Raw genomic sequence first — 24,266 nt, 5'->3', positions numbered from 1 at the left:
AGATGAAAGGCTATATTCCAAATGAAAATTAATACTGCAATAGCCCGGGATGAACATGGCCAATATTTCAATTCAGGTAACAAGGTAACAAGTTATGAACTGTCCACTAAAACCATTTTAAAGTTTGCTTGCCATTCAAATTTATTTCATTTAACGAATAAACAATATTCACATGCTTCACCCTTTTTTTTAACAACTGCAAAAACACTATTTCAAGTATTGACTGTAAAATCTGGGGCTAAATAGCGCAGATGGTAAGCGCGTCGGTTATACGAGACGAAGGTTGGGGGTTCGAATTTCGTCACGGTCTTACATATTTTTCAGATTGGAAATTCGTTCGACAGCCCATAAGCAATAAGCATATCGTTGTGCTTGCAACACAATGCATGATAAGATACCGGAAACGCATCGTAAGCCCTCAATTGAGAAATGTGGAAGTGCATAGAGAACACTAAGCTGAGAGGGAGACAAAGCCCATAGTACTTACTAAGTACAGTAATCTTTCGCTAACTGGTCCTGGTTTAACTGGTCTGCTTTTTAACTGGGCGAAGGTTAAATGGTCCTTGGACCAGTTAAAAAGCAGAATTTCGTAAACATTCGATGTCATATTCGAATGGAAGATTTGCTGTGAGGGGCATTCGAATGTAATTTGAAATGTTATGAAAATTGACATTATTTTCGCATGACAAAAACATTGATTACATTACAGAAAAATAATTTCCTCAAATTATATTTCATACCTGAGTGCGACACAATGCGAAACTTCCATTGGAATCCTTTTGTTTATCCAATTTCATGATCAACGCGAATCAAACAATTCATTGAAGTTCCCCTCGATTTTATTTGACGTTTAACATGTCGGACCAGTTAAAACGCGAATGTAGATAACTGGTCTTCCCTTTTCGCCCAGTTAGTGAATGTTCACTGTACTTTTCATATACTAGATAACACAAAAAGTATTTCAAAATATCCTCTATCTTACTTATCCAAACCAACAATCCCATGTATCAGCTGCTAGGAAACCCATACTGACGGTGCTCCGCTTAGCTTCAACCGTTCGGTGACCACTTCGCATGTACCCTTCATGCGCGCTATCGTGTACCTCTCTTACGCAGGCTTTCGAGACTGTGCTCCGCCTAGATAACACCACTCGGTGGACGCTCCGCATGCACCCATCCATGCTCCCGCTCGCACGGAAACACCAACGCACAGATTTGTAAAAACTTTTGCAACGCACCGATATTATAAAACCGATGCTTGCTATACCGAATTACGACTTAATCTGGCGTGATGGCGAAAATCGGGTTCTATCACATTTTATGCGATTTTATATGTACACGATCTATACCTTGATCGACATCCGATGCGATTGTGATTCGATCCCACTTCATATAAGACTTAGAATATGCAAGTTATCCGATTTAATATTTGCTGGGCAGATCCTAGTGACAAAAGACATACAGAACAAGAAGTTTTATAGAGGAAAACAGTAAATTTTATGTATTCAAAACAATTTAACTCAAAAGCAGCTGTGACGCTCCTGTTTTTTGACGTAGGACTACGTCTAACCGGAAGATATAAGGGGGTGAAATGGAAATCTAGGCACTGAACAAGTAGGAAAAAATGCAAGATTTGGAACGCTTATAACTCGAGCATTTCTCAATAGATCGCAAAGGTTTTTGCATCAATTGATAGGAAATATATCTACGCATCTATCATAATGAATAACATTTCATTTTTCTTGAGATAAATAAATGAATAATTGTGAAATATCAAGCATTGTCAAAATGCACTATGTGCCCATTTTTGATTGGTCCATTTTGTGCTCCTCAAATCGTACCGACCAAAACGGGCAACCAGAGCAGCAGCGAAATAGAATGAAGCACGATTGGAAAGGAAAAAGATAAAAATGAACGAAACATTGGTCGCAGTCTCACATATGCGTAATTCTCGAGCCAGCCAGTCAGCTTAAAAATCCCCGCTCCGCTGCCGTAACGATCATTCTCATTCAAACCGTACACCACTTCGGTTCGCATCACAACACATCAACAAACCAACCCAAGCAGCCATGTCTGGACATGGTAAAGGAGGAAAAGTGAAGGGAAAGGCAAAATCCCGCTCGAACCGTGTTGATCTAGAGTTCCCCGCAAGGGTAGCTAGGCCGAGCGCGTTAGTACCAGTGCACCAGTCCACCTAGCAGGCGTTATATAGTTTCGGCCGCCGAAGTGATCGAGTTAGCTGGCAAAGCTGCTCGCGACGATAAGAAAACCCGCATTCGGAAAAGAACACATTCGGTTCGGTGGACATCAAGACAACAAGCAGTTGCAGCGAGTGGCGAGTGGCAAACGCAATCGCAAAACGGCATCAGGTAGCAGAAGAAAAAAGTTTGTTCTTTATACAAACTGCTTTGGTGGCAAATCCAGAACAAGGCGGCATCGAGGGCGTTCGAAATGGTTTTTTACAAAACCACGAGTACTAAGTTTTCTAAATTGGAACCATTCCATAAAACAAGGCGCTTTTCAGGGCCATTAAACCTTCCAAAAAAGAGTTTAGGAAATACAGTTCAATGCTTTCTAAAACATTATCCAAAATAATAATAAAACACAAATTGATTTTTTCATAATTTGTTTGCCAGGATCTGATGAGTATGTGAATTTGGCAGTTGTTCTGAGCTTATTGATAGTTGGGGACTTTCCTGATTATTCAATTTTCACCAATTCTTAAATTGTTTCCAGATTGAAAGTACAGTAATTTACAATTAGTTCGACATTTAGCTAATTGGACGGACATGTATTGCGACTTATTTAGTTGGACATTTTTGTAAACATAGAGATCCAAATTATGACCCCACATTGAAAGTCGACACTGTACCACTGTCATCGCAAATGTTCAATTACAGGTTAAAATCGCCTCCAATGCGACACTGAGTGGCGCTTCGGCACGTCGCATTGAATGTAATTTACTGTACAACATGTCACAAAGCTGGAAATTTTCCAACTGTGAAAGCTGTGGCGAGTGGCAACAAATCGCTAAACAGGAAGGTTTAGCCGAACAAGATGGGGATATCGAGTGATAACAAAACAATAAACTCTTTAGATTGAAGATAATTTTGTGATCCTGAAAAGGACCCTTTTTAGTCTGCTGTGAATCCAACGAGCGAACAAATCGTAATGAATGTATTTTTTTCCATCGCTCCCTTTTAACGCTCATTCGTTCGTCTCGTTGGACTCGCCCCTCTGGCTGAGTCTGCCGATTTGTCTCTATCCTGTGAGTGTGTACCGCTAGAGTATAAAACACGCGGACCCCAAAAAAATATCTTATTTTCTTTCAAACCGTAAACCCGTGTGGTTGTACGGCATCGGCATCGTGGACGTAACAAAGGAGGACAAGTTAAGGGAAAGGCAAAGCCTCACTCGAACCGTGCAGGTCTCCAGTTGGTCGCATTCACTGATTGCTCCGCAAGGGTAACTAGGCCGAACGGATCGGTGCCGGAGCACCAGTATACCTAACAGCGATTATAGAGTTCCGGCCGTCGGAGTGCTCGAGTTGGCTTGCAAAGCTGCTCACGACAATCAGAAAACCCGCATCAAGAACAGAGCAGCTTCGGTTCGGCGCTCATCAAGGCAACAATTAGTTTCAGTGAGTGGCAAAGTGTTTCTCCGGCACGTCGCATTAAATGTAATTTACTGACCAACATGTCACAAGCTGGATGGGAAGAAATTTTCCAACTGTGAAAGCTGTGGCGAGTGGCAAACGCAACAGCTAAACAGGAAGGTTTAACCGAACAAGATGAGAATATCGAGTGATAACAAAAACACAACACCAAAGGTTCTTTTCAGAACCATCAACATATTCATAAAGAGTAAACAGTAAACTAATCCATTTTTCAGGTAGATAGGTAGGTATTCACGTAGGAGAAGAAAATAAAACAATATATTTAAAATATATATTTAACAAAAGCTGTCCCCTTTGTATAGTCCTACGTCACTCCGGTTATGTCCCCGACATTACCCACCCGTCTTTTTATCTTACGATAATTTTGTTGCATATTACACAGTAGCCATTGAGGCGTAAGAGTATTCCTATCTTTTCGATACACATGTTGTAAATTCACAATGGCACCTTTTTCAACGTAACAATATTCCCATTGTTCGAATGTTCACAGTTGGACCATACACAGCAGAACTGTTGAGAAGATGCTTCCATTGTTGTATTATTTATCCCCACTTTCATTCCGAAGGAAGAATTGACGAATTTACGCAAAGCTGAATCAGCTCATGCGACATCTACATTAGAGCTCAGAACCACAAAAGTGAGGGTGTTTGCTTATTTTACGTACTGAAAAGCAAGATTCGGTGGTGATTATTCATTTTATTTCAATTTAGATTCAATTCAGCCATTGAATGTCGTCAGTATATGGTAAGAAAGTTGGAGTTTTGTATATTCACGATAGTTTCAACACGCAATTTGACCAAAGTCATAGATAATTTTCGAAAATTTTAAGTTTGATAATGCATACCGGTTATTGATACTATGGATAATTGCGATGCAATCGATATCATATCAAATTGGCTGATATCATTGATTATGTAGGGGCCGATACGAGAAGAATTTGCAGTATTTTTAGCGCAAAACACCCTATTCATCGTTTACTTAGTTGAAAAAAATTAAAGTTACAATACTTATAACAAGCCATTCTTCGTAATATACATAGCACATTGTAAAAGGATGATTTTCTAACCTTTTCAGCGTGGAAAGAATACATGAAACCGGGAAATTTGAAGATAAATTCTGATTTTTCTAGAAAATTTGAACGAATTTCATACCAAAAAAAAACAAAACATCCTCATTTTACTCGCTGCGACATCTGGTTGTAAATTCAATGTTAATTCGTCAATATCGAGAGTGAGAACTCATGACCTGATGACCTTTAGCGTGAGAGGTACGGATGTGAACCACTATATCAGATCGCGTTCACTAGTCTTATTGTAGAACAATATCATTCTGAAAAGTGTGACAATAGAGCTCGCGAACAATAGCTACGTGAACTTCAATGTGGTGTTTATTCTTAGGATTCAGCTTCAGCTCAAACTAATCATTGGTGCGAATGTGCGCTCCATATAGAAATAAAATGATATCGCATATCGAATCAGCCGAAAACAAAATTTCTCTGCCTCACTCGATCAACTGGAACTTGCTGTTTCATAGATGCGCATGATAAAAGTAACACACCAAATCGCCAATGAAATTTACGGCCCAGATCAAAAGAGAAGTTCAATCGGCAATTCATTATGGCAGGTGTGGATAGCAATATCACCCAAATTTTATAACGAGTATATCAACATTAATCACATTATTAATAAAATATAATGGAGAAATATATAAATTTCCATTATTTTTTATCATAAAAGTTTCAATCCTAAACAGATATGCGTTTATCTCGTTATGCTCAAAAATATAACTGTAGCTTTAGGCAACGAACCAAAACGAAAATTCTAATGATGGAAAAATATATAGAAACAGACTCGTGCATAACGGGCACGCAGATTGATGTATGTAGATGTTGTAAAGCGACAAAGCAATTAACAAAAGCAATTACACACGTGAATCAGTTTTGTTCTGTCGTACAACGGGAATCGAATAAGAAACAGTAAACTCAGTTTCCACTAAGTAGAATTATTATTGAACATATAGATTTTGTTGTTGTCTTAATTCAGTTTTCTTAGTTATAATACCAAAGTGTTAAAAATCCCAACTTTGAATACATGATGGCTTGATTATTCCTGTGGACGAATCAACATCTCTCCAATCCCAAACCTTCAATCTTAGCTATTGATTTCTACAATTTCGTTCATAGTACACTTTATAGTTCATGGTTTGGAAAAGTAAACAAATTGCACCCCTCAAAATAACTGCGAAACTCATATTTTCTTCTGTTTGTAAACAAAGCATCCTTCCATACACCTCCTTCACAATATTCGATTACGAAAAATCGATGCTGTTCTAAAAGTTTACCTAACTAACCATTATTCCTTGTACTTCTCTGGGACAACCACAAGGTTCAAAATGCTTCATGTATTGTGTTGTCACCCGATACGAATGAAAAAAAATAAGATAAAAATCTCGGATAAAACATTCTACTTGGTTGAAATCAATAGTTGTTCTTCTGTCTAAGTGTGAATAATGATATCGTTAATGCTAATGATGAAAACAGAAGCACGCATTTGTGCTTAAAACATTGCGGTTCCTTCCGTTTATCGGAATCGATTTTGATTGCATGAAAAAAAAGATCTGCACCTGCACGTCATTTTCTTATCTTCCGAGTAAATACAACACCACTTACACAATTCCTGTAGCGTAGCCTTCCGAAAGATGAATAGCAGTTTCTTATGTACAAGACATTTCAGATTCCAGTTGCTTTAGCATTATTCTCAAATCACTTTGAAATTTCTACAGAATACACCCTATTTTCAGCGAGCACACAAAAACATTAGTTCATTCGTCGGTTTTCAGTAACAGCTGGCCACATTGTCAACACTGTTTTTCACGTTGTGCACTGTTTTGTGATTAGACAAATCTGCAAAACAATTAGGCAAACACTAATCATCGAATTTCGCCCGATCTTCACACTAAACGACACTTCATCACATGAATTTTATTTGGAAACACCTTTTACTTTTTTCTCCATCCAATAGTGGTTCCTTATGTGACATTTCTCTGTGTTAACTGACACACATGCATGAATGCTCATTACACGGTGAGATTTTAATCTCACTTCTCATTATACTAAAATTCCGTTTTCCCTTCAAACCTATCGCACGATAAATCTTCAGATACTAAAAAGCAACATTCCAGCAGCATTTCATTACAGTTTTTTGTTCGGAATCGAATTATTTTCATTACCGTCGTTACCAACGTTTACATTTCCGTCGAACTATATCGAATCGAACTCGAGAGCGTAAATTTCAGGCTGCAATCAATTGACTAGTAGCAGAAATATGATGAATTGAACACAACACAAACAATCAGACGAAGTGACTGTCACGAGTGGAAATCTCACGAAATCAGTGATGCCAAATTTGAAACATTGGGCCCAGAAATCCACATTTGCATGCAATCATACACTTAGAAAAATCCTCGGTCGAAAACTACCAAATACATTTAGTAATGCAAAATTAGTAGAATGTACAAATTTTTTGTACATATTGTCAACAAACCCGCATCCCTACCAGAGATTAGTATATTTTACTCGATAACATTAGTAAGCTTGGATATTGTCATATCTGAAAACTGGTGAGAAAAGCGCGTATTAACCATTTTCACTGTTCCCATAAGGCAATACGGAGGTATAATAAGGATATAATTCTGATACGTGCATTTTCGGCGAGAAAATGTAGCCGACATTGGGCTTCCGAATCATGGTTCTGCTTGACATATGTGTTTATTAGTACGGTCGAAAATGACTATAGATTGGTAGTATTTACCAAAAAATTCGCTATATTTACTAATTATTTCTCTCAGTGTAGGTTTCCTTTAGGCAAGGCGCAAATTGAGACGCATATAGCGCGAGTAACTTGGCGCGATATAGCGCCTGTTTTTGTGGCTAATGAAAACAGATAGAACTGCGCAAATTGGCCAGATGACGCGAGATGCTGGAGCGCTCGTGAGACACGACTCGCGCGACGCTGTGGCTGAACCACAGTTTCTTGTGCTGGTCATGCCGGTTGTGGTAGTTGTGTTGGTGAACAATCATATAGCGCCGTGGTGGGGGACACTGTATGGCTGTACTGGTCGGGTGATTGTGTTAGTAAATAAATATATCGCGCAACTCTGTGTTAATCAGTCGTTGTATGCGAGTGGCATGTTATTTACACCAAACTGCGACTCAATATGCGCTCCACCACGCTACGTTTGTGGCACGTATGAGTCGTGTTGGTAGTCTCGCGTTCGCTTACGAGCGCTATACGCTTCTCAATTTGCGCCTAGCCTTAGAGTTTGCATCACAATGCGTCAGCTGTCATTGCTTGTTATAGTGCGATTCACATACAACATCCACGTCACGTTCACGTCCCGTCACGTTCCGTTACGTCAGTTATTCTACCATGCAATTCATATGAAAACATTCACATGCACCGCCAACGTAACGACCCGTCACCATACGTTCAACGAAAACGACCGGCAGGATTTGTAGAAAAGAATAATTAACGGAGACGGCTCGTTGGCTCGTTGGGTTTTTGTTTGGGCTTTGTGTCTCGGCTTTTGTTTTGAATTTTTGCTGCATTTTTTATGCCAACATATCTCCCAGTTTTAAATTTCTCAGACAAAATCAATTCACGACTAGCTGAGAAAAACAGCCTATATATTATTATTGTTAAAAAAGGGTCGGGACTACAGGTTTTAGGCATTTAAATAATATAGTTCAATGATTTTCACTGAATTTTTCAAAATTTAGGACTGATTCTAGGCATACTGATTTGAAAGAAGGCGTTGCAATTCAAAATTGTTGTAAATGGCGACACCATGAATAACATTGAATAGATCATTCGTTTGTCATTTGACGTGACGGTGCTGGTGCAAGCATTGACTGCATGTGTGAATTGGTGGAGACGTTGACGAAACGTAGACGTTCTTTTCCGTAACGTTCTATGTGAATCGCACATTACAACGCCCGGCTGATGCAGTCTGTCGATTCGTAACCGTAATCTAGCGCGCACGTCGTCGCTTTTTTTGACGTAGAACTACGTCTTTCATTAAGGGTGCCAAATCAGAAAACAGGTCACGTTTTTGGGAAATAAAGTTAACGTTAATAACTATTTTTGCCGCGAACGGATTTTGGCGATTTAAGTACTAAAGGAATCGGAAATTCCGTAAGATTTGTTTAATGTGCCAAACATTAGAATCCCTTGGTTTGCAAATGGTTAAAATTCATGAAAACTTTAAGCGTTTCCAATTTCCCATACATTTGTTCAATCCATTTGTGTGCTTTCCCGAACAGAGCTGTCAATAACGAGCAACTTATCGACGCGCTTGCACTGAACCGAGCCCTCGCGAGTGGGACACCGCATCGAATAACAGCGGAGTAGGCGATTTCGGCGCGTCGGTCGAAAATGTAAACGCCGTTACCCAGGCAGCAACAAAAATCAAGCTCCCCCCGCTGGTGGTGAAGGCGGTCGCTCTTGACAAACTCATCAGCGAATTCGCATTGATGAGTGTTACAGCAGAATACAAGCTGTGTGGCATAATTCAGTCTTTTTTCCAAGCAGTTAACATAGTTTGTTTTCCGTCATCATAAGGGCTTCGTTGGTGCCTTTGAGAATGCATCAATGCATAAAACTGACGTTATGGCGAAGCAAGCGTTAAGGTTGTGCGCCAAAAAATTATTTGGGGAATACCAAGCATCTTGAATGTCTTACTGGAATGTTATAAGTTATTTGGGTTCGCGTGCCAGTCGCAAAACAGCCTTCAACTAGGATTGCATTTGCGCTAATATTGACCATAATGAAGCATTGCCACTGCTACTACTCCAAAAGGTTGTTATTAACCAAAAGAGTTCATTTCACTTGTTTAGTCACCAAGAAAGTGAATGACGTTCTGGAATTTTGCATGTGATAAGGTTTCGCTTGCCAGTAGCAAAACTTTCTCCACTAAGGGTGACTGCTGCGCTTCTCTCAAGCATGAGAAAGTAATGCAACTTTTTTCGATGCCAGTAATATTAACAGAAGCGTTTCTTTTGAGAATAGCGTAAAATGATGAGAAGTATTTATATTCCTAGTAGTTTCAAGCCACCAATGTATGGCTCTGTATGCATGCTATGGCGAACGCTTGTTTGGCGCTTGGTGTACGTTGTACGAACGATGCCTAGAGGTGCGATTCCTTTGAGGCAATACTAAATAACATGTAGCATTATATTTGATACTTGCAAGTGTTGTCATTGTTGTTGTTTCCATGCGGTGCCAAAGATATATTGATGTAATTATGAGATGTGGAATAATGGTGCTGGTGCAACATGTATATAATCGAGTCTATTTCAATTGCGAAAAAGGCCACCGGAATAGCGTTCTAGGTATGAAATAAATTGCGACATACGATCAGCTAGTATATTGTTTTGCGAGGGCATGAATGAATCATTAATCAATTATCGTCAACTGATTCTACAATGAAAAATTCATTTCAGAGATTATTCTACTAAGCAGTTGTTTCTAAAATTTCACAACATTATAGAATAATATCCGAAGGTATGAACAAGCGAATTATATAATATAACAGTGTAGTTCTACGTCAACAATGCCAAAATATTACCAAAACCGCGTAAAAGTGGTGTCAGACGCAATGAACGTTCTTACCAAGGATTCGTATATGTTACTTCATACCATTAGTAACCTTGTTTTTTTTGTCATACCTAACATCTGTGAAGCGCGCAGTTTGCAATTGCCATTTCTCTTTTGGAGACGAAGATATTCGGAGGTGAGCATTTTGTTGATATTATGTTTCATTACATGTATACATATTTATTATTATTAACATATGTTTTTCCTTTGTTCATGGGGACACGAGAGAACAGAATACGGATGAAACGTGCTGTGCTACCGACACTCTGTTAATCAGCTATCTTCTTCTTCTTTCTTCTTTAATGGCACTAACGTTCCTAGAGGAACTTCGCCGTCTCAACGTAGTATTACTTGCGTCATTTTTATTAGTACTTAGTTGAGATTTCTATGCCAAATAACACGCCTTGAATGCATTCTGAGTGGCAAGTTCTAGAATACGCGTGATCACAGTGCAAGTCGGAGGAAATTTCTTTGACGAAAAATTCCCCCGACCAGAACGGGAATCGATAATCAGCTATCCCCGTCCCTAAATAATGCAAACCAGAGCGATGCAGCAGTAAGAGGAACGGAAACTTTTTCGAGTACTCGAGACTTTGGAAATGCATATGAAATTGATGTGGTTGAGGCTGCGATAGTAATTTTCCCCTTGTACGCTGCTCATAGAATAATTGATACTGTTTATAGAATAAGTTATATGTTATTAGTATAATGTATTCTAAGTATGTGGAGTTAAATGTAATCAAATATATTTTTTGAATTAAAAATAATTATTAAAAAATATTTTCATAATCCCTGATAGGTAATCATCACAAATGAGAAGCAACATTTTCACTGATATTGCACCAATGTTGGACCAACAAATCGCAGTTTGTTTGACATTTTTTCCTACCATTTTTCTTTCGTAACATGTACCAATGATTGGTAGGGTAGAAAATGCCCACATTCCGTTTTGCCTGCCAAGATCGGGTCGATGAAATGTCATCAATCGACCTCAAATGCTGCCACCTTGCAATCGAGTTATCGACCTTTCATATGCATTCATCGAACAACTTGACGCCACTTTTTCGCCAACATGTGCAAGGCGTCGACTTGCTTGCAGCGCTGCTTCCAGCACTGCTTGCAGCTTGTTTGTATTGGTTTGTTATTGAAAATGAAAAGGAAATACATTGATCGATTTTAATCATTTTATTGAAAAAAAATAATAAAAATCCATGTATAATAAAAATAAGGTATATAATGGAATCGGTGCATCCGGGTTGTCTGGATTGACGATTCAAATCCGACTGAGTATATTGATGAATACCTCCTTGCCCTTGATGACACAGATATGTGGCTGAGGAGGATTCTTCAATGTGCGTGAAGCACGGGATCTCCGATGGGGAAAATTGCTCGAAATACTATCGATGGCCAGGTCCTGCTGCTGTTGCTGTTGATGCTGTTCCCCGGAATAGCACCCTGGACTTAAAGGATACTGCTGCGGGAAAGCTGATGCTGTTGGCTGGTGTGACAGAAGTGGAAATAAGCAATGTGGTGATGAGGGAAATCATCTTTTTCATTCGCCGATTGATTGAGTCGGATGTATTCATAGCTGAAACAAAATAAAATGATTAGTAAGTGAAAAGCAGAAATGAATTCCCTACTCACCAGTTGTATGATCCGGATAAAAATGCGAACATTAAAATATCATGCGATTACGTTCGCTTACCTCGCCTGTTTTCATTCTACTATACAACGGAATCAGTGCATTCGGGTTCCTCCGGGTGGTAATTCAGCTGAGCAAGTTGATAAATACCTCCTTGTCGTTGAGTTTTCGTGTCTGAAGAGGATTTTTGAATGTGCACGAAGCACGGAACCTCTAATGGGGAAAGTTCTTCGCAATACCATACCATGGTCAAATTCTGCTGCTGCTGCTGTTAATGCTGTCCCCCGGCATTGCCAACAGGGGTTGAAGGTTACTGCTGCAGGAAAACGGATGTTGTTGGCTGCTGTGATATAAGTGGAAATCCGCACTGTGGTGATGGGAGAAATCATCTATCTCACTTACCGATTGATGGAAGCAAACGAGTCGAATGTATTCATAGCTGATAAGACAAGATAAAATAATTAATAATTAAAAAGCCGAAATATATTTCATACTCACCAGTTGTATGATCCATTTGTTTTTGTTTGAGATGACAGATTAGCGGAGTGGAAAAAAGAACCACCAGTGATGCCATTTGGTTTGTTTAATTATTCAGTATTTTCGACTAACGAACTATCCGCGTTGGCGATATTGGGGAATAGGCATGACAGTATGGATTTGCAGAAGGAATGAATACACTTTTAAAATGAAAATTATGAATGAACATGATTTTTCCTTAATCAAATTAGTACTCTATGTAAGTGAAAATCACGAATGCCTGCAAGTGGTGAAAAAACGTCATAAAAAATATGTTTTGAGATTATTTTATATTATAATGACAAGTTTTTTTGAGAATATCTGAACGTCTATAGAAAATAATTCAAATTAGGGTCATGACAACGTACTTTAAGTAGAAAAAATTATGCCAAGAAAAAAATTTCATACAAATTTTAGCAAATATAAACTGATTCGGGCCGACTAATATGATAGAGAATAGTTTGCCTCATACAAACTAATGCCGTATCCAGATGTCGATACCTAATCGTCGTCATCGTGAATAGGTAACAGCGTTACGGTCGTTGTTAGGTCGATGTTTTTTTCGTCGATTGGATTGTGGGTGACTAGAGAATTGGTAACATGTACCAAAAAATTCGTCATATTTACTAAATTTTCCTCTCAGTGCAGACGTTGTGTGGGGCTCACACCTAGTGATCCCCGATTTCTGAAATTAATCGTTCATCAGCTAATCGAATACTTTTCAGCAGTTTGTTATTCGATACGATTAATCGCCCCAAATAATCGATTAATCGATTAATCGTCACACTGAGAGAAATAATTAGTTAGACTAATATTTCTCATTTGCTAGAAAGCCATCAGGAATCATAAAAGTGTTCATTCCGCCTGAAAAACAATTATTACCTTTTATGCTACAAGATAACAATTGATTTTCAGGATAAAACTGCATTCGATTAATCGACGTAAATTATTCGTTCGCTTCGATTATTGGTAACGCATTATTCGTTCGATTAATAATCGATTTCTGTAGAAAGTATTCGATTAATCGATTAATCGAACGATTATCGGGGATCACTACTCACACCCACCAAAACCACGCCCTCTACTCGGTGCTTCGTTCCCCCCGGGACCATATCAAGGCAACTACTTCGGGAGGCGGCAGTGCTCATGCATTTCATCGGTTGTTCATACCCCTTTCTTTTTTCATTTGGAAGGCGCAAACACGCACCAGTTTGATCACGTCCTTTTTGATAAACGAAATTCATATAAGTTAGCTGTTAACTGTTTTTATATTGTGTTGACAACGATGGTCAGGTTGAGATACTACGCCTGAACAGAGACACGATTGAGAAAGGTGAATCAAAAACCGAGAGTGAAGATGAACCAGTCTTTCCTGTGATCGATAATATTCCGTAGTGAGCAAGGTCTGCATGGACTGTTGCCTATTTCATTAATAACATATGAAAATATATAAATATATAAATATATGCCTCTATCTACCTTTTTTAAATCTATTTTGAAAAATGAAACTAATATCATGGACAGACATACAGCTGTACTAGCGTTGTACGTGTACAGCGTTGTACGGATACCATGACATACCACTTTGGTTGTACATTGTACCGCATGTCAAACTGACAATGTGGAACCATTATAATTATAGGAACAATTATGCTACATGTTAAAACCCCACGGTTTAAAACCTTATTGATCGAGGTACATTGTATGAATATGCTTTAAAAAAAATTGTGTAAAAAATTTATACTTTTAAAAATTTGTTCCATTTCCGTCGATCAAAAGCACTACGGGGCAAAACGGGCCCACCATGCGGGGCAATATGATCATGTTAGTTGGTTCAATCATTTGAGCATGTTTTTGATAGGAAATACCGTCAGTAATTCATAGAACGAAAGTTTATTCTATTTTGCAATTATCATGTATATTTCATTGCGGTGCGGTGCGATGCGAAGCGATTGATTGAAGCCAATCGCGTGCATACCTTTGATAGAAAATCCAATATGAATCCAAACCCTTCCATTAATCCCGAATTTCATTCCATTCATGCGTAAGCAGTAAGAGTTTCAATATTCCCCTCAACCGTTTCCCCGATGAGTAATTTAATGATACATAAACCTAGAGCAATCGTAAAGATCTAAAATAAATTATTTCCTTATGACTAACTCATCAATACCCCTTTTCATAATTTCCAAATGACTCCATTAAAAACTGGCACACGCTGTCCACATTTTCTTTATCGCCGCATAATCACAGCACGCTGGCACCCGCGGTTCAAGTGCATTATTATGTCACCGAGCGCGGCGTTTTCCAGATGTTTTCTTTCCCTTGAAACGAATGCTATGTGAAATCAAACAATGACACACTGCACTGCAAGGACAGTCGAAGTAGCGTATCATACGTCAGTGGAGTTCGTGCAAACAGAGTTAAGTAAAGTTATGTGACGAAATATGTTTTAATTAAAACTAAATATATATTGAATGACAACCGCGTTTAATATTGAATGGTGTTGAAAGTATATTGAATGGTGACCGTTTTCTTTCATCAAATAACTTCTGAAATGGTGTCCCTTAGATTAGAATATCCCTTTTTCCGTGGGATCAAATCGTGCGAACTTTCTAACAAGTAAGAAAAATGTTTGTCGCGAACTGGATAGAATATGGCGACCGTGACAGGACAGGATCGCTTCAGATTACGCGTTTTTTGATGTTTCATTTCACTCCATTCTAAATGTAAACAACCCACCCCAAGGATGCCAGCAGTGTTGCCACACGCACAGATTTATCTGGAAAGGTACAGATTTTTTCGTTGCTTTTGGTACCAATTCTGTACGGTACATGGTACAAATTTTCGTCAAAAAGTACAGATTTGTACAGATTTTTTCCGCGTGTGAAATTTCTTACATTTGAACAAAGCAAGATTGAGGTACATGACGACTTTTACGCCGCAGTATTGCTTGGTGCTGCTGATCATAAAAGCATTTACAATGAATTAAAATTGATCAGTTTCATAAGGACGAAATTCGTTGTGTGAGAGGCGTTTCCATGGTTCTTCGATGGGAATATAGAAGATATGGAGAATAAGTTCCGTATCCTAAAGGAAAGTATGAAATCACAGTTTCAAAGAACGAGCATGTGTAGGATTGGTGACAAAAATTTGAAGGTTGAAAAGAATTGACGGATCGATCGCTTTGTTTGTGCCGTTCATTTTTCTGAATGTATTCAGAACAAAAAAAAGCTTCGAAATCGACTCAGTAACGACACAATGAACGCTATTTTGAGATCAAAAGATGATAAACATGATAGCTATGTATAAGCATCATCAAACACACGGATGACTTGCAAAAGTATGAGTGCCATTTTTTCTCTTCATTAATGATTTTTATTCGACAACCAATCAGAGCAAAGCGCGAGATCACCCTCGACAGTGCGAAACAACATAGAACTCTCCAACCTTTGGCTGCGGAATTCGCGTTACTTTGACAGGAGATACTACATACATCAAACAGATGGAACAACTGATGCTAGAAGGGCGGAACGATATCTATATAAATAAAAATGTACGGCCAAACGTGTTCGTCTCTGCCCGTAGATCTATGTTATGGAGAGAAAAATCGGAAAATTTTAGAAAACTATGAAGGAAGGTCGGAAAATTCGGTAAATTGAATACCCATATGTTCGAAAATTACATCATGATAAGCATTGTTAGTCCATTCGATGTTTGCGCTAACGAAATTGATCTTTGCTTGAAGGTGGAAATGGATTCTCAAGCGGAAGAAGGAAAGGTCCCTTTTGAGTCGTCTTCATTTTGTTGTATTTGTTGTATTTTGCCCATGGAACAATGTTATGATGAGAAAAAGTTGAGAAATTTGTTCTAAAGAATACACATAAAAATAAAAATTTTGGGTGGGACGACGTTCGCCGGGTCAGTTAGTATCGAAATAAATGTTTAGCTTTATACATATGAAACGCTTCATCAAGTGAGAGCTGAATCGATCACCTATTGCAAGCGTATTGCTGCATAATCATAATTATTTTTACACATTTTTGTTAATATTCGATTGAATTTGTTAGGGTGCTCATACACTGTTTGACCGAAGCCAAATATTTGACTCTTTTTGACAGATAAAATTTGGTCAACGTGTACTGATCAAATATATTCTACACAAAACACGACATGCAAATATTCAATTATTGGATGTCTAAAATATTTTTTAGTCTGTTCTTCGAACCTGTCGGTACATGGTTAGGTTACCTTGAATATTTCAGCGGTTTTTTTCCATGTTCGGTGTTTGACATTGTTTACCACTGTTGAAAATTGAAGAGTGGCAAACAAAATAGTGTTTGTACAAATATCAAATCAAACCTTATCTGTCAAAAAATATCAAATATTTGACCTCCGGGCAAACAGTGTACGGCCTCCATTAGTTTTTCAATTATTAATTATCTGGAATTTTATACTTGCATTCACACTTCTAGCGATATGATTTTGTTCCACCAATCTAGTAAGACCAGGTAAGACCCAAGGCGCGTAGAAGTATATCCTAAGGTGGGCCATCTTGCTAAAACCACTCTTCAGCCATCTTGGAAATCTACTGTGTTTTGTTTGTAAACAAAATACAATACGCTTGTGCCCAAGCTCACTCGTGATCAGTCTGTCTCTTTCACGCTTCAAGGAAATAATTCCCCTTCTGCTTTCTTCCGTACTGTTTTCATATACCGCTCCCCTAACCAACTTAGTGACGAAACGGCCTCACCTAGTACCATAGACCCGTCTTGGTAAGACCTTGTCCATAACAAATATTGGCAGTATGCAAGGCGCCTAGAAGTATAGCCTAAGGTGAGGCCGTTTCGTCACTAAGTGGGCTAGGGGAGCGGTATATGAAAGCAGAAGGGGGAATATTTGCTTGAAGCGTATAAGAGACAGACTGATCACGAGCGATCTTGGGCACAAGAGTATTGTGTTTTGTTTACAAACAAAACGCAGTAGACTTTCAAGATGGCTGAAAAGTGTTTTTAGCAAGGCGCCTAAAAGTATATCCTAAGCTGAGGTCGTTTCGTCACTAAGTTGGCTAGGGGAGCGGTATATGAAAGCAGTACAGAAGAAAGCAGAAGGGGCATTATTTGTTTAAAGCATAAAAGAGATAGACTGATCACGAGCGAGCTTGGGCACAAGCGTAATGTGTTTTGTTTTCAAACAAAACACAGTAGACTTCTAATATGAGTGGTTTTAGTCAAGACGGGTCTATGGTACTAGGTGACGCCGTTTCGTCACTAAGTTGGTTAGGGAAGCTGTATATGAAAACAGTATGGAAGAAAGCAGAAGGCAGAATTATTTCCCTGTAGCGTGAAAGAGACTGACTGATCACGAGCGAGCTTCGGCACTAGCGTATTGTGTTTTGTTTACAAACAAAACACAGTAGACGTCCATAATGGCTGAAGAATAATTTTAGCAAGTTGGCCCACTTTAGGATATACTTCTAGGCGCCTTGGTTTTAGCAAGTTGGCCCACCTAGGAATATACTTCTAGGCGCCTTGGTTCTTATCACTCGACAGCCTCGACAGTAGTTGAATACGTGACAGGAATGTCTTGTTTTTAACCAGTTCTGAATGTATCGAATGGATTGAACAATCAGGACAGCTGCTGTACTTTGAACCTGTTACATTTTCACTGATTCATAAAGCGGCTAGCATTGTCGAGAAGTGATAGTTTAATTCATTCAATCAGTGAAGTTTTTTTTGGTGACGTAACACAATCAACAAGTGGGTACGATAGTCAACAAAGACTAAATATGTCTGAAAACGTGAGCCCAATCAAATACTTTCTCTCCGGGGGATTCGGGGGAGTTTGTACTGTTCTGGCTGGACACCCTCTGGATACCATCAAGGTTCGTTTACAAACCATGCCCCTACCCGCCGCAGGACAATCCCCATTGTATGCCGGAACATTGGATTGTGCAAAGAAAACTATCAGAAACGAAGGATTTAAAGGATTGTATAAAGGAATGTCCGCACCCATTACTGGCGTGGCACCAATTTTCGCTATGAGCTTTTTCGGGTTTGGCCTTGGGAAACGTTTACAACAGACGACACCAGATGAAGAGCTAAATAATGTCCAATTATTCGCAGCTGGAGCTTTTTCCGGTATATTCACAACGACAGTTATGGCCCCAGGCGAACGAATTAAGTGCCTCCTACAGATACAGCAAGGCGGCCACGTACCTCAGAAATATAACGGAATGGTAGATTGTGCAAAACAGCTGTATGCTGAAGGTGGCATTCGCAGTATTTACAAAGGATCGGTTGCCACTCTACTCAGAGATGTTCCTGCATCGGGAATGTATTTTATGACGTATGATTACTTGAAAAAAGAAACAGTACCAAAGGATGGTCAAAAGCAAGAGGCAGCCGTTGGTCTCTTGTGGACTATATTTGCTGGTGGAATGGCTGGAGTCGCAAATTGGGCTATTGGGATGCCAGCGGATGTGTTAAAATCACGCCTTCAAACTGCCCCGGAAGGATCGTACAAGAATGGTATACGAGACGTGTTCCGAGAGTTAATGAAAAACGAAGGACCCCTGGCGCTCTATAAGGGCGTCACTCCGGTGATGTTACGAGCTTTCCCAGCAAATGCGGCTTGTTTCATAGGATTCGAAATTTTCATGTCGTTTTTGAATTTAGTCGCTCCGAACTTATGAAGACCATCAGGGGAAAAAAATATAATTCCCAATGTTAAGATGAAAGTCAATGTTAGTGATGGTCATGAAGTCTATTGAGTTGCTTCTGACATTGTATTTCCTAAATATATATATTTGTGAGCAATCTGCATGAATTTTATAGAAAAATAAAGTTGGCGGTCGCATTTGTACATTATGTTACTATCGTTTTCCTTTAGAACTTCAAAAATAGTTTGACTCACTCAAAAGTTGCGGCAATTTTATAATACTATTTATCAAAAAAGCATGGGTGTATTGACGATTCAAAGTTCCTGTGTGTGAAGCACATCCTGCATAAGAGTCGCAAGTTCTTCCACCAAATCGAGATCCTCGGCAGGAACGATTTCCTCGTGACGGTACTGATCGACCAGATCCATCAGTTTTGTTTCACTCTCAATGCAGAGCGCTAACCGTTCATGTAGTTTGATCTCATCTTGCAACAAAGCTAAAAATACGCCATCCTGCTGAAATTGTTTATCCAAAGCATCCACTCTGCTTTGCAGCGTTTGAACTTGTTCTGCAGTGCAGTTCTTTTTCTGTAGGAAATCCGATGGCAACAAAATATTATCAGGAATCGTAAAGGTGTCTCTATAAAGCTGGCTCAATTCCTCCAGTTTTGAATTGCATTCAGCGAACATTGTATTCGCGGTAGTGTAACATTTAGATCGTAATTCCATTGCTGCTTCATCTGAAACTTTATGCTTCTTTACGAATTCGTCCGTGAAATCGAGCAATGACTGTTGAATGAGTGACTTCACCAGCAAACGATCTGCCGACAACAAAATATATTATGATTTGTTAATACCCGTAGGCTTCGTTCACTTACTTTCATTGACCAGATCTTCCGAGCAAAAATTGAAGTGCTGTAATTCGTACTCCTCTTTTTCTGGATTCATTTTTCCAAAAACGGAGCTAGTGTTGAAAAACTTGGCAACTCTCTTAACAGCAAATTGTTTTCTTATTTCAAATGAAGCTCAGGAATTTGTGTATAGCGGGATATATTAATAAAGGTGGGAATTATTGTGCGCTGTTTAAAGCAAGACGCGATTAGTACTATAGGTGAGCCAATACGCCAAAACATTTATTTTACGTAGAATTACGTCTTTCCGGAACATATTGGGGACACAAATTGAAAAACAATAATCGATCGCATCGTGAAAAATGACCAATTTCAAACGCTTATAGAACAGTCATTTTATGATGGATTGGGAATTCGGGTAATGGTGTAGGAATCAAGCAAAGAGAAAAAACAACAATTTAGTTATATAAGCCAGTTTTCATAAAGCTAAAGTGACCAGATGGTCAGAGATCTAACGCGGGACACAAAAAACAAAACGTAATGTAAGGGAATTCAAGGTAAAACCGACACCCTAAGGATTTTCCAATATTTCCAAGACTTCCCATGTTTACTTGACTTCAAATCGAGAAAAAATCTCTCTTTAACTCTTCATAAATCATTCTACAGATTTCGGTTTATCATTTATTGAGTAAAACTCGAATTTTGATAGAATACAAAAATGTGTGTTTTTGGTTGAAATAAATGGTAGTGCGGGAAATATCGACACCCTATTAGGGTGAAACCGACACCTCATAAATATCATGCAAAACCTTCAATCTCCTTGAATATTTTATCACGCTTATGGGTCATTTATTTAAGGATAATTTACCATCCCCCACCCCCACCTTTTCATCTCTTTACCTACATCTTGAACCATACACGCCTACGATGTTTTTGGCTGCTTTGGACGGGAAAAATATGTTTTGCGAAAAATACTAAAAGTACCAGAATAAGTTGCTTTTTGTAGCCTTCTATTGCCTATCCTCTACATGGGGTGAGACACACTGAATGGATGACCTCTGATTGTGTCTAATCACATAAAAAAGTGTTTTAGTATTTATCATTTTAGAAAAGAAACAAAACAAACTAATTCATGTATTTCCGTTGGATAGAGCTATTACATTACAAGTTTAAAAGTAAAGCAAGTTAAGAGCAAAAACGACAACCTGAATCACTCATATCGTAGCAAAGAACGTGATACCACATCGCACATTTCTGGCAAATCCACCATCCTCGGCCATCGCTGAAGTCCGAGAAACAAAGTCCACACAAATCACAGAGAAAGTCTTCCGAGATTACAGATGCTTTCCTAATTTTCGGTTTCTTTTTAGAAGCCTGCTTACGGCATACATAATAGCCTTAATTTTTTTCGCCGCTTTTGCAGTAGTCAAACTTTGTTTGTATTCTTGAGAGGTGATTTCTACCGCTTTTTATAAACGGCGTTTTTGCGTATTCTTTGGCTGAATCATTTTCGGCAAAGGAATAATTTCTGTTGGTGGAATCTCGAAGGACGAATCAAGATTCGAATTGTTGTGAGCTGAAACATCAACAGATTTTGGCATTGTATGTCCAGGCTGACCTTCAACGGTTTCGAGATTATGCTGAGATGGACTCACAGGAGTGGCGATCTCCAGTAGCGATGTTGATGGTTCAGGTTTTATTTCCGGTTGATCTGTCACCAATGATGGCGCAAAAGATTCCTCGTCAAACACCTCGCGATTACATGGCCACAATCCAGTCTTTTTGAATCCATTGATCGCCACCGTGGTTGTAGCTGGTTTGACAAATGCAGTGCCTATCAGTTGAGCTACTTCATAAAGCCCAATAACTCGTCCTGGATTGTTTTGTAAAAATACATCAGCAGCGTTGGTGTAAAAGGTCTTAAAAGGGGCCATGAACGCTACGTCGAGTGGCTGAAGCTTGTTTCTACAGTGAGGTGGTAGCACTAAAATAGTTACGTGATTAGCGTTGGCCTTTTCTGTCACAGCCAATTTTTTTTGTGTGCGAGGAATGCCCGTCCAGGATCAGCAGCACTGGATCTTCTGCCGTTGGATGGACATTCTTCAAAAAGTGATCGAACCAGATATCGAATAGATCAGCAGACGTATACCCTGATGGGTTACACGCAAATCCGGTCCCAAAAGGAGCTTCGTTTTTCATAGAAGCGTGAGTCTTTTTCTGGGAAAAATCAAGAACGGTGGGATATGGTGACCAGCAGCGGACATGCACATAACTGCCGTCGTTGCTTCTCCTCTTTCTGCAGAGCTGATACTGCCCACCAGCTTTTTGTCTTTCGTTGCAGCAATTTTAGTTTTTTTTTTGGGCACCTAAAAGCGGTATGAATGTTTCAAAACCATACTATTTTATAAAATGAACTTACCGTTGCTACCGATGTCTCATCAACATTGTATATACGAGAGGCTTGAAATTGTTTGGCTGCTAAAATAGACTCCAACAAGTCAAAAAAACTGTTGATCGTAGGCTTGTTGAAGGTTCTTGCTGCTGATGTAGCCTCGGGTTTACGGAACGTAAGTTTTGGATTTCGGTCTAGAAAACCTTTCATCCAGTCCCAGCCAGCAGCCTTTCTCTTCTTATTGAACCGATGTTGAATGTTGTTTTTTTTCGGCCAATTCAAATGTCAAACGACGAACATCTGTCATGTTAATTCCGTAGAAGCGACTCTCAAGGTCAAGCAGATGACGGACCAGCTCTTACTCCTGATTCGGGTTAAACACGCAGGTTTTCGATCTAAGCTTAGAGGAGCATTTGCCGGAGATGGGTCCAATGAGTGTTGACCGAGGAATACCATAATCCCTTGCAGCCTTCTTCTTAGACATTCCACCATCAATAGCTCTTTGGCATTACTCAATTGTTCTTCGGTCCAGCTCTGCCGGTTCGTTTTACGAACATAAACACGAGGCATCTACAAAACATAAAGATTAAAGGTAATTAAACATAAGACACATCTCGCACGGAAGCATACAGTCAGTGTCGCTTATACCCTAACTGAAAGTGTCGATTCCACCCAGAATGAACTCGAAATTTTAAAATAAGTCTTTTTAGCATCAATAAGGAACAAAACCACCTACCTCCTCGCAGAATACACTGAATAATGAACTGATATCAGTTAGGCTCACAAAAAGTAGTGAGTTTCACTAAATTTCCCGACAAAAACGCTTAAATTACACTGCCGATATTTTACACGGACTATTTCCTATTTGCTGATCGATTTTATTTGTTGTTTGTTTTGACAGCAACGCGACTTCAGCAGTTATAGGGAGGCTCGAAACGTAAGAAATGGCAAGTGTGTATAGGGGGCGACGGAAAATTTGCAAAAAAGAACTTTTATTTGTAAAAATTAGAGGGTGTCGGTGTTACCTGCAGTGTCGGTTTTACCCTGATTTCTCCTATATATGTTATGTGAATATAAACCATAGTTTAGCGAGTCTAAACTGATCTGTGTTATTTATTTCCAAATATCGGCACTCGATTGTGATTTTTCGGTGGTTTAGATTTTGCTTACGCCTGAAAATCACTCACTCAATCAGAGCATTTACGCCTGGCAAGCACGATTCAAATTCTGCAATTTTCTTCAAATTACCGAATGGAATGCTCGTACTTTATGTTCCCCAGGTAAGCGATGACGTCGAATATATCATCCACATCAAGTTCTCGAAGAAGGTCCTTCTCTGACAGACGTGAAGGGAATGTCCAAGCAGCTCTTCTTTCGAGTCATATGGTGAACGGGGAGATATATAGTACGAAGTGCTTACCGGAAGTTGCGAAGGTGATGTGGTCTTTATGCTGAACCTGGGATCAGCCCATTATGTCAAAAGATCACTGGAGGATGGATCGGCTAGAGATAACAATTGTCGCGAAGACCGTCAACCTTCCGTCAACCTATAGAAAACTTTTGGACGAATGGTCAAAATGGAGAGGCAGTCGACCACCAAAGCCACGAAAAGGTAAAAGAACACGTCGAGATGAGATGTACATCGGTCATGGTTGAGGTTCAGGCCAACTTCCGTAAGATCGCCCAGCGCTTCACTTACGATACTTCATCAAACAACCCTGCCTCTTCCAGTCAAGTATACACCAAGGCGCCTCTATATATACCAGGTGAAACAATCATATGAAATGCACTTTCAGCCATATTGGAGTTGCTGTCGGTATTGTTTACAAACAGCATCAGAACGCTGCCGGCGGCTCTCTACAAACTAGTACGACGCTTAT

At 39.2% G+C, this 24,266-nt stretch overlaps 3 protein-coding genes and 1 long non-coding RNA gene across 5 annotated transcripts in view; 1 reads left to right on the top strand and 3 right to left on the bottom strand.

Moving 5' to 3' along the window:
- The window catches only part of LOC129764425 (palmitoyltransferase app), a 51,023-nt gene extending 43,984 nt beyond the window's left edge, over positions 1 to 7,039 (bottom strand). The window contains exons 1-2 of one of the 2 annotated variants that reach the window (XM_055763491.1): positions 6,904 to 7,039; positions 6,344 to 6,577 (exon numbers count right to left, since the gene is read on the bottom strand). The gene's annotated coding sequence lies outside the window, so the exon portion shown is untranslated. Of the gene's footprint in view, positions 1 to 6,343 lie in introns of both variants that reach the window. The other variant, XM_055763492.1, reaches the window with a different exon arrangement.
- Positions 7,040 to 11,542: 4,503 nt separating this feature from the next.
- Positions 11,543 to 12,508, bottom strand: LOC129770617 (uncharacterized). Its single transcript, XR_008742151.1, has 3 exons — positions 12,469 to 12,508; positions 11,973 to 12,409; positions 11,543 to 11,916 (listed from the first exon to the last, which is right to left on the bottom strand). It is a non-coding gene; the product is annotated as an uncharacterized LOC129770617 (long non-coding RNA).
- A 5,511-nt stretch (positions 12,509 to 18,019) lies between these two features.
- On the top strand, positions 18,020 to 19,347 carry LOC129767539 (congested-like trachea protein). Its single transcript, XM_055768545.1, has one exon. It carries the CDS (start codon positions 18,272 to 18,274, stop codon positions 19,175 to 19,177), a length of 906 nt encoding a protein of 301 aa, XP_055624520.1. The 5' UTR covers positions 18,020 to 18,271; the 3' UTR covers positions 19,178 to 19,347.
- On the bottom strand, positions 19,240 to 20,176 carry LOC129767541 (uncharacterized). The gene is made up of 2 exons (XM_055768546.1): positions 20,022 to 20,176; positions 19,240 to 19,964 (listed from the first exon to the last, which is right to left on the bottom strand). The coding sequence occupies exons 1-2, from the start codon at positions 20,089 to 20,091 to the stop codon at positions 19,459 to 19,461; spliced, it is 576 nt and encodes a 191-aa protein (XP_055624521.1). The 5' UTR covers positions 20,092 to 20,176; the 3' UTR covers positions 19,240 to 19,458.
- Positions 20,177 to 24,266: the final 4,090 nt, after the last annotated feature.

The sequence above is a fragment of the Toxorhynchites rutilus genome, chromosome 2, assembly GCF_029784135.1.
Source record: "Toxorhynchites rutilus septentrionalis strain SRP chromosome 2, ASM2978413v1, whole genome shotgun sequence".
In the NCBI taxonomy this organism is placed as follows: domain Eukaryota; kingdom Metazoa; phylum Arthropoda; class Insecta; order Diptera; family Culicidae; genus Toxorhynchites; species Toxorhynchites rutilus.
Note: the sequence above shows the minus strand (reverse complement) of the source record. Positions and strands in the feature narration are given on the sequence as shown.

Coding starts and splice junctions, on each gene's coding strand:
- LOC129767539 (XM_055768545.1), top strand. CDS start 18,272: ATGTCTGAAAACGTGAGCCCAATCAAATACTTTCTCTCCGGGGGATTC.
- LOC129767541 (XM_055768546.1), bottom strand. CDS start 20,091: ATGAATCCAGAAAAAGAGGAGTACGAATTACAGCACTTCAATTTTTGC. Junction 19,965..20,021: donor GGAAGATCTGGTCAATGAAA/GTAAGTGAACGA, acceptor TGTTGTCGGCAG/ATCGTTTGCTGGTGAAGTCA.